Below are 10,653 nucleotides of genomic sequence, written 5' to 3' on the forward strand. Positions count from 1 at the left end.
TTGCATTCTTGACGTTCGATTGTTATGCGTTTGATTACTAGGCGAGTTGGTGGTTCAGTACCAAACCCCTCTCCGTTGATGCTGCACTTCGATGGCATTCCTAAACCTAATAAAACATTTCAAAACGAACTTTCGCTGCTTGAACGTACTTACGCTACCATTTTCTTATCTTACTAACCGTGCTGACAGTACTGACATCTGTTGGGCGAAAAAACATACCACTCTACAACATACTTAAATTTCAGAACAATTGTTAATGTCAGTATCCTGATACAGTATGACAAAGAGTGTATACATTTTTCTGGCGGACTCTGTATTTTGTACTGGCTTGCGCATCTTTAAACATTCTAAATAAAACGAAACATTTTTCGTCTCGTGGGGTAACACCAATTATATTCCAGGATGATAATTCTTCCATTTACACAGTTGGAACTACTACGGCGAGATTTGAGGAACATCGGAACGAAAGTGAATATCTCCTCTAGACCGCCCAATTCCTGGGCATGAACATAATTGAACATTTGTGGTCCGTTTCTGGAGAGACAAGTTTGGCGCAGACTTTTGCCTTCACCTTCTCTCATAGAACTCAGTGACGCACTGCTTGCGGAATAATGTACGGTAGTGTCCCACTTGTACCGTTCATGATCTCTATGACTCCATTCCACGTTGTATCACAGTTGTTATGAGGTCGACAGCTGGTCCAACGTCATATTAATCTGGTAAGTTGCAATTTTGCAGGTATTTCTATTATTTCGAAAACTGTCTGTATGTAAGAACCTACCTTAACGTGGGTTCCAAGCCACATGAGCTCCCACCAGGAATCGATTTTAGGATTTAGATTTCTGGGCTTTCGGCAAGTATTGCAATGTTAGCCTGTCACGTATGAGGGCTGACGTCCCTTGGCAGGCACACTATCCAGGGAAAGAGACGAAAGAAAGAAAGGAAGGAAGCGGCATAGGACCTATATTTTAGGTACCACTCCGGCATATGCCTAGTGTGAATAAGGAAAACCCAATTCAGGATGGCGGCCTGAAAAAGCTTTTTACACATTTTCGACCGAGTGCCACCGGGAATCGAACCCGCGACTGCTTGCACCGAAGGCGAGAGCTCTAGCGACTACGCTACACACCAGGAGTCGAATTCGGTTCTCCCGCGATATAATTGCGCACACTAACCATATACTTAATGAGGCAGCTCAATATCTTGTTGGTGTTTTGACTAATTATCTCTTGTACCAGTTAAGTGAATATAATTTAAGAAGTTTAATCACTGTCCAGAAGTGAAAAACACATCTCTGCAAAACAAACACGTCTAGTGAAATTATGTGGGAAAACGTTTTAATTGAAGAACTGGAGTTCGGAATTGAAAAAAAAAAAGAAACCATTAATACTATTTTGCTATTTTTTCCCTTATTTTATTATATTAGTACATATATTGATTCTGTATCAGATCAACAGCTTCAGTGAGAATTTTGCTTCATCATATATGAGCTTAAAAATTTAAAAATGATCATACTGGTATTGATAGGGAACACAATAAATTTTTGATTACAGAAAATTTATTATACTTAACACACTGACGATAGTATTCTGTCTGTTTAAATTATACTTTGCGACATACACAAATATTTAACAGATAAAAGTATAGAATAGTGAATTTAAATGATAAATTACGGTAAATCATTTCTCATTTCGAGACACAAGCCGATCCACATAAGCAGGAAATGTCATCCTTCTTCATGTGAACTGTTGCAACATTTCCATCCAAAACATAGCATGTCTCCTCCACTGCTATGCTCTTTATGAATCCTGGACGAAGCGGTTGGGGCAATCGTTTAGTTTTCTTAGCAGAAGAGCCGGATTCCATAGCTGTTGAAGTATCAGTTCTTTCATTATCCTCTTCAGAATCTTCGCATTCACATTGCCCTGATGGTGGCTGTATTGAGGATGAATATGGGCACTTCTTGGTTTGCTGTACTGGAGGTGACGTGTCGCCACATTCGCATTCCACGGGTTGGCCACATGGACAGCTGCTTTGTGATTGGCTATCTTCTGTACTTGTACTTGGTGGACTTCCGAACAAATACCTATCTCCATAGTCACCTATATCACTTCGTGGCATTGCTCCCTTGCCTTCAAATGGACATGGCATCCCAGTTGTTGTTCCACATCTACATCCCTCCAAATCCTTGCAAGGACATGATTTTGCATCAGAGGGAGTGCTCCCACCGACACACGTGCATGTTCCTCCCGTTGAACTCCTCGGCGTTCTTCCTGATGATTCAAAGCTGTTCGATATATCACTTCGTGGCATTGTGCCCTTGCCTTCAAATGGACATCCATCCAATTTCTTGCAAGGACACGACTTCTCTTCTGATGGAGAGCTAACACCGGTACACGTGCATGACGCTCCCACTGAGCTCTTCGGCGTTCTTCCTGATAATGTTAGACTACGAGATACATCACTTCGTCGCGTTGTGTCTTTGCCTTCAAATGGACATGACATCCCAGTTGTAGTCCCACATCTGCATCCTTCCAAATCCTTGCAAGGACACGATTTCTGTCCCGATGCAGAGCTTCCACCGACACACGTGCATTTCGCTTCTGCTGAACTCTTCGGCGTTCTTCCTGATGATGCTAGACTGCGAGATAAGTTAGGACTTGCTGGAGCAGATAGTGATGACTTATTCAATCTTTTAGTTGGGCACTTATATTTACCAGAGCTGTCTCCACAAGGACACCAAGATGCATGAACTGGTGAGCCTGACGATCTAGCACCTAGCTCTTTACATGGGCACCAATCAGACTCTAAAGCAGCTGGTTTTGAAGCAGCGTCATTTCTAGAAGGCATCAGGTTAGGACATAAAATTACATTTTCCTCTGCTGGAGAGTTGGATCTCGACTCAGTTGCATTTGCTTTCGTATCAGAGCAGGAACATCCTGCAGATAGGGGAGGAACTTGGGAGCAAGAACACCTTGATATTGGCACCTTTTCCTTTTTCTTATTTGAGGAACAGCTACAGCCCGTATTCTTTGGGGTCGATTCTGAACTACAATCACAACTTTCATATTTTGATTTTGTTTTTCGTTTTGCTGAGCCGCAGTTTGAAGGATCACAGCACTTGCAACCTTCTGATCTGCTTTTAGGTTTACTTTGCTTTCGCTTTCCGTTAGTACCGGGACAAGGTACAGTCACTACGTTATCGTTACAACGACATGATTCATCCTTAGTTTGCTCCCCTGAATCAAAAGGTACTACAGCCTGTTGACATTGGTATTTTTCATCATTAACTCCCCGCTTAAATACAAATGTTTTCTTAACACCATCTTTAACTTGAAATTCTGTGACTATGGATCTACCAAAGCAGGATAATCGTATGAGTAATGTTATATTTCCTACCAGCTTACAAGAACAATCCTTTTTGTGTAAGTCGTATGTTTCCAATAATGACATAGTAATTGGCTGTTGAGTGTTCATTGTAATAACTTTAAAGTAGAAATCTTCAACAAAAGCATCAATATTGATTTCTGCTTCTCCAACGGTTTTCTTCCTTCTGCTGTCAGGAGGCACTGTGTATACAGTCGCAGTTCCTGGTTTGCTGTAAAGGCTTTGTAAGAATATTTTGGGAGTCACTGAAAAAAGACTTGACTTCCCACAATCAAAGAATGTCGATATTTTATCAGGTTCCACTACATTATCGCACGAAAAATCCTTCTGCGAAATGTCAATATCCTTAAAGTTCTTGAATTTGATTGAAACATGTAATGGATTCTCCTGTTGTGTGTTACAGCTATATATTTCGCATGTGGGTTTTGTAGTACCTAAAACAACTGTCTTCACCAGAACTTCAAGCAGAAATAACTGTTGAGTATTTTGAACATTCTCCATATTGAAAATTTATGTTTTGCAAAACACGAGTTAAAATTTACCACTTAATGTTTTATCAATCAAAGTTAATCTGTTTCTTTATATTGTTTTCCCTTGAAAATAATTTCTAGTCAAAACAATAGTTTTGAATAATAAGACGTAGATCTATATACATCGTTGCATTTTGTAACATACAATTTTCTTCTCACAAATATTCATTATTCAAACTACATCTTGAAGTAGAAAACAGTAACTGATGTTCATTTGTTTTATTGTTTCTTTTTTTTCTTTTCTTGCTTCTTCTTTCTTTCATAATCTCAATTAAGATTTTCTATCTTCAGGTGCAGATATAGGTCCTAGTCTTCTATATCACAAGCAATGTTATTAATAATTAGTATCATAGAGAATTCAATGTCAACATTTTTGAAAATGATCAGTAATGATGAAAGGTGATAGATGAAGCTCGGTTGTCTTTTTCCTGCTTCTGTTTACCTTCTATTTTGGGCACAGATATATGTAAGCCAGGTAAATTTTGTGTCATGGTACATAATCATGCACCAACCGCACTTGGATGATATGAAGCTCATATCATAATGTAAAAAAACAATATTTTTTGCTGACAAATAAAGAAATAATGTACTTTCTCTATCAAGTAACGAACAAGTGTTAATTTCATATCAGGGTCCAAACAATGCTGTAGTTTTCTACTGTTTTGCTTGTGGACACTAGTAAGAAGTAAATGGTGCTTTGTAATGACATTTGATTATTAATGTGCACGTACGAGATTTTCGTTTCACATTTGAAATTACGGTAGATTTCTAAACTATAGATATCCATAAACTATAGATCGGAAGTGATAGATCTACATATACAAATCCAATACTGAAACCGGAAATAACAGATATCTATCACTTCTGGTTTTCAAAACAAAGTTAAAAAATAAGATGGATTGCCCTAGTGGGACACTGAATCCAAATATGAATTGTAATAATAATATAAAAAATACGTCTATTACTATTTTTGCTTTACGGGGATCCAATACTGAAACAAAGAATAGTGATTAAATTTATCTTCTTGTTCTGCCTAATGACCCTTCAGCACTTTATAACACATTTTCTATCGAATCTTATCTTTAGGTAGACCAGGAATTCCTGTTCTGCCTAAAGATAAGATTAGATAAAACTTCTGTTATAAAGTGCTAGAGGGTCATTAGACGAAACAGGGATTAGGCAGTATAGGAAGGAATCTTTTCTATAAAGGAATAAGAGCAAATACAGAAACTATTCCTAAACCTTTGAATTCACTTCAAAAGACCCTTTCTTGATGTATCTTACCGGTCTTTCCCTGTGAGGATTCAACATTGAAACAGAAAAATGTACACTCATGTCCAAAATTATTGTCACATATCTATAAATATGTTTTTTGTAGGAATATAATTTGCTAACGAATTCGCCCGGTATTTCTTATAATGTTAGTATATGTATAATCGCCAAAGACATGTGCGTGGCAAATTTCATGTCAAACGAGCAGTAAATGAGAACAGTAGAACGAAAATATAACTTTCTTGTCCATTTAGCAACATTTTGTTTTACTCACTCTAATTTTCGTATTTATAATTCTTTTGCTATGAAATTTACCACAAATATATATTTTCCGATTATACACATAGTATCAGTATTAAAAGTACCTTGCAAAATCATTAACATATTATATTGTTACAAGAAGACAGCTATAGATATGCTTCGTATATATCATTTTGGACGTGAGTGTACCAAGTAATATATATATACTTACCATTTAGTTCCTTATAAATCAAGAGTGATAGATTTCCACATCTTTCGGTTTCAAGCAAAGAATGATTGAATACATTGCAATTATTACCAATTTGCTCTATTGAGAATCAACATTGACATCAGGAGTGATAGTATCTGTGGGTTTTCTTGACGTACTTCCGTTTTCTCACACATTATCATTCCACTATTTTTCCATCATCATTCACTTGACTTAATCATCGTTTCCCCTTAGCCTAAAGGGCATAAATCGTGGGACGTTAAGAGGCCTCATCCCGACGAAATTAAAATTCCGCTAATTTTACAGTAATTATGTGATATTTTCAAATAGATAAAAGATAATTGAAATATGGAACAAGAGCGCCCTAGACAATATTATTTTGCGTGAGGTACCGTTATCACAAGTCACCTAGTGGCTTTCTGTTTTCAGCCGTTTAGAAACGCGAAAATAAATGCCGATTTTCAAAATGGCTCGAAATCGAAAGCAGATAAGTGAGTCGTGATAACAGTATCTCATGTAAAATAATATTGTCTAGGGCGCTCTTGTTCCACATTTCGATTATTATCTTTTATCTATTTGAAGATATCACTTAATTACTGTAAAATTAGCGGTATTTTAATTTCGTCGGGATGAAGCCTCTTAAACTGAAATATTCGTTTGCCAGCAGTGATATACACTTCTACCATTTTCAGTTTCTATAGAAAGATAAGACCGAAAACTGAACTTATGCTTGGGAACATTGAATATATATAACTAAGTTCCTCGTAATTTAGAGACAGTGAATCAACATAAATAAAACTATAGTAAGTCTTGTTATGTATCACCATTTTTCCCTCTATGAGAATTAATACTGAAACCGAAAGTTGTAACAACTTTATATCACCTTCTACTTCAATAGAAGGATAATGGTAGGCAGGGGCGGATCCAGGGGGCGATCACCCTCCCCCCAGAAGAGGAAACTTTCCTATTTTATATATAAATAAAACCCATCTGCTGAGTTTGGAGCTCTTAAAAGTAGCTCTAAGTAGCAGTATTACAGCCCCCACCTCAAAAGTCCGTCCTGGATCCGCCCCTGATAGGCATGAAATATTTTCTTGGGATTATGAGTGCTTTTACAGGTGTTGATGAACTCTGTGTCATAAATTTAGAAATTGATTCCTTGTATCTAATGCAATTGATGCGAATGAAGTGTCTGGTGAGAAACCATTATCTGCAACACAACCAATAGATGAACAGAGGCCAAACGTCACAAACTCCGTACAAGTTCAGGAAACAGGAACACAGTCAGTCAGGTGACAGTGTGTTGTTCTACATGGTCGTGCGAAAGTGCACCTTGGAAAACACATATTTGCGAGAGATTTTCATAACTTTTCATACCTTTACGATTTTCATATGTAAACTGGGATATGCTGCACATCAAGTCGAAAAAATCAACAGTTTTCCTTGACCAATAGCAATGAATGAACACATCATTCACCGTTGGCTTATGTGAATTTTTACGTGACAAAAACAGAAAATTGAGACCAGCAACTACCGACAAGCAGTATATTTTGATGAGCTCCTCTGGGATACTGTGGAAGTGGACCCTCAGAAATGTGTTAGTGGAATTGAAGAGAGTTAGGCACACACCATACCATAGTAGTTCAGCGGCTCCGCGTAACTGGCAAGAGGAAAATTTTGGACTTATGGGTCCCAAATAAGTTGATACCGGCTAACAAGAATCCCTGTCTGGAAGTATGCACTTCTCTGAGTGTACAAAATTACTTTCTAATGAAAACAACTTTATGATACTACAATCAGGAAAGGTGTCAGCTCGGTGATTGGATTTTGATCAATGTCCAATTTCGTTTGTTAAACTACTCAACTCGCAGAAAGTGTCACACTTCCCTGATAATGGACAATGCAACATACGATTGAGAACTCCTTCGCATCAGAAAGTGCAGGCTTCATTTGTCATTAGAGATGCAAGGGCTCGGAAAAAAACCGGCTTTTTTGAAAAAAAAACTCGGTTTTTTCTGCTTTGCTTTTTTGCTTCGGAAATTTTGGGCTTTTTTCAAAATACTGCTTTAAATTGATAAAACAGACTTTGTATCGCTTCTCTATAACACAAAAAATCATTTAATTAGTGGTTGATGCTGATAATAATATAAAACATCGAAAATAAAATATGAATTCCGAAAAATTATTCCAAACAATTTTTCTTCAACATATTTACATTATGGATTCCACAGGATTAACCAATGTATATAATAAGAATTTTTTAACCTCCTATATACAAAAGTAAGCAGAGTTGGCAAGAACCGTGGTTGTTTTTGAAAATGCCAAAAACCCGTTTTTGGAGGGATGTTTAAACCAGGCTTTTTTGGTTTAAGCCAGGCTTTTTTGACTTAGATTTTTTGCTTTATGTATTTATATTACATATTCACAGAAATAAGTTTGTTTCGCCTTGATGTTATTATGCAACAGCGGGGTTATGCCGAAAGAACTCCCATAAGCTTAAAGAAGTGCGGTCAGTAAATTTCTTAAGTTGAGAATCTCCCGTCCTAGACATTGGGAAAATCCCGTCATTACTTGAAATGTAAGACAATAACGGGAAAATCCTGTTATTGCTTTGCATGTAAAATTTAAAGGTCAACATACCATAATCAGTACGCTAAAACTGAGGTATTAAATTACAAATTTAGTACCGGTACGTAGATATCATTGAAAGTCCAATCCAAGCTAATGTTGGAAGCTACGTAGGCAACCGATAAATTTTGCCAATTTCTATCAATATATTTAAGCAATATTGGCTTCTTTATAAAACAACACGCATTTAGGCATGTAGAAATATACAATTTGGTTTGTTTCGTATATTTAGGCTTAACATCCTTACGAAATACCGAGGTTATCAAGGAGAAGACTTTCGCTTAAACTGACATCCGAACCGATACTTGGGTTACGCATGAAAGAAGGTTTGTGGTTCGACCGAGAATTGAACATGGGACACCTTGATTAAAAGGTGAAAGGGAAATAAAACTATTGCAGGTGGTTTGATATCTGGAAATGTTACCATGAAGTTCACACAATTCGCATTTTTCATTCTTTTTATTTTTGTGGTTTAAACCAGTTATTAAAAAAAAAAAAAAAAAGTTGGTGTAAACCAGCCAACCCTAAAAGTAAACACTTCTTTTTAAAGAATACACAAATAACTAGCAAAATAGTATGTAGTATTTTTACTTCAAAATATTCCATACCCTCTTTTTGAAACAAAATAAAATTAAAATAAAACATAAGAGAAATACTTAGATTTATATGATACACTTAAAGGCTGCACATCTAGAGCTTTTGGTTCTGTATATTCTTGAAATTCTACAGTTAAGTTTTATAGAACCACCATCACAGTTTACTCAATCCTCAAGTTTTCTGAATTTTTAACAAGAGGGATTCAACATATCATTACGGAACTCTCCCCCCCCCCAAAAAAAAGACTACGGAATATATTTAAGCTAAATACAACTGCACAACAAACATGACTGAGTGATTAGCTTTTGCGCTTCTATCGGGAAGTCCGGGATTCAACCAGCATTCGACCATTCTGACAAAGCTTTTCTTCATTCCATCTGTGAATGTAGAAATAGTGCGTGTACTGTGAGTTAGGCGACTTCCTTTTTTATTGTTTTTAAATCGTTATTATTACTAATTACCAGCAGTGACGGTTTTGTGAAGGTTAGGGGGGGCGGTCTTTCGGACTGAAGCCCGTTCCCCAAAGTTAAGGAATGTCTGCAACAAACTAAATATCTATTATTTATGCCTTTACTCATAAACTTTAAGCTCCCGTCAAGTAAAAATTACGAATGTTTAAAAAAAACTAAACATTAGTAAGAAACCCTTCCCAAAATACTTTTCTAAATCCGCCACTGATTCTCAGTATAAAATGATTTTTAAAGTTGTATCCGGAAGATTATTGCTAAACATATAAACGAAACGAAATATTAGTTATGCCTGTACTCATAAACTTCAAGCACTTCCTAAATAAAATTAGGACTTTTTAGGAAACGAAACAATCAGAAAAAACCCTCCTAAAGTACTTTTCTAAATCCGCTACTTATTATTTGTATAAATTGGTATTCAAGGTTGTGTCCGGAAAATTATTGCTAAATCACTTCACAGCTACAGTATAACAGAAATGTGGAAGTACGGTTTGACGGATATATTGAAAAACGTACGCTTTGACGGATAAATAGAAAAATGGGCAAGTTTAACTTTTGCGCTAGAAGCTAGAGTACTAAAAGCTCTTAGAAATGAAACACGGATGACAAACTAGAGAAGAAAAAAGATGTCGATAACCCAAAAGTTAAAATAAAGTTAAATAGCCTCTAAAATTACCCTCAAATACTACATTCTTCATGTTAGCTTTAATTCGTAAAACATGTGCTCCATCCATCTTGATGGTGAATTTCAGAGCGAAATATCACATTCAGGTCATGGAATTCTTATCTAACTATAGAATATACTATAAGAAAGCTATTTAGATAGAAAAATCATGAAGTTGAAAAAAGCCAAAATTTCCAAAATTCTCGTTTTTTTCCCAAAAAAGCCGGCTTTTTATGTGAAAAAAACCATCGATTCAAAAAAGCCGGCTTTTTTGCATCTCTATTTGTCATGGAATTGAATCATTGGATGAGCGACTTCAAATGTAGTTGGAGACTACTTTACTGCCAGCTATTGTGGTTTTTCTTATTGTTTATTTTATTGCCCCTTGAAAGTGACAGAAGTTAGCCGAAGAATGGTATAGTAGAAGCAGGCACTTATTGACGGGTAATATTGTGAAGGTAATTCTTACGTCAGAACGAAGGAAGTAGCAAAAGACCGTAGGGTATAGCAGATCCCAATTGGCTACAATGATAGCGGAAAAACTTATGATGATGATTATGATATTGAGCTGAAACTCGTCCAATATAACCTATATTATTATGAACAGCATACAATTCCTCTAAAAGCTGTTATGTTGTC

At 36.4% G+C, this 10,653-nt stretch overlaps 1 protein-coding gene across 1 annotated transcript; it reads right to left on the reverse strand.

The window, feature by feature from the left end:
- Positions 1-1,392: 1,392 nt before the first annotated feature.
- Positions 1,393-4,146, reverse strand: LOC145664008 (uncharacterized). The gene has a single exon (XM_081730298.1). The coding sequence runs from the start codon at positions 3,886-3,888 to the stop codon at positions 1,687-1,689; it is 2,202 nt and encodes a 733-aa protein (XP_081586424.1). The 5' UTR covers positions 3,889-4,146; the 3' UTR covers positions 1,393-1,686.
- Positions 4,147-10,653: the final 6,507 nt, after the last annotated feature.

The sequence above is a fragment of the Thermobia domestica genome, chromosome 11 (assembly GCF_964235325.1).
Source record: "Thermobia domestica chromosome 11, izTheDome1.hap1.1, whole genome shotgun sequence".
Lineage (NCBI taxonomy): Eukaryota > Metazoa > Arthropoda > Insecta > Zygentoma > Lepismatidae > Thermobia > Thermobia domestica.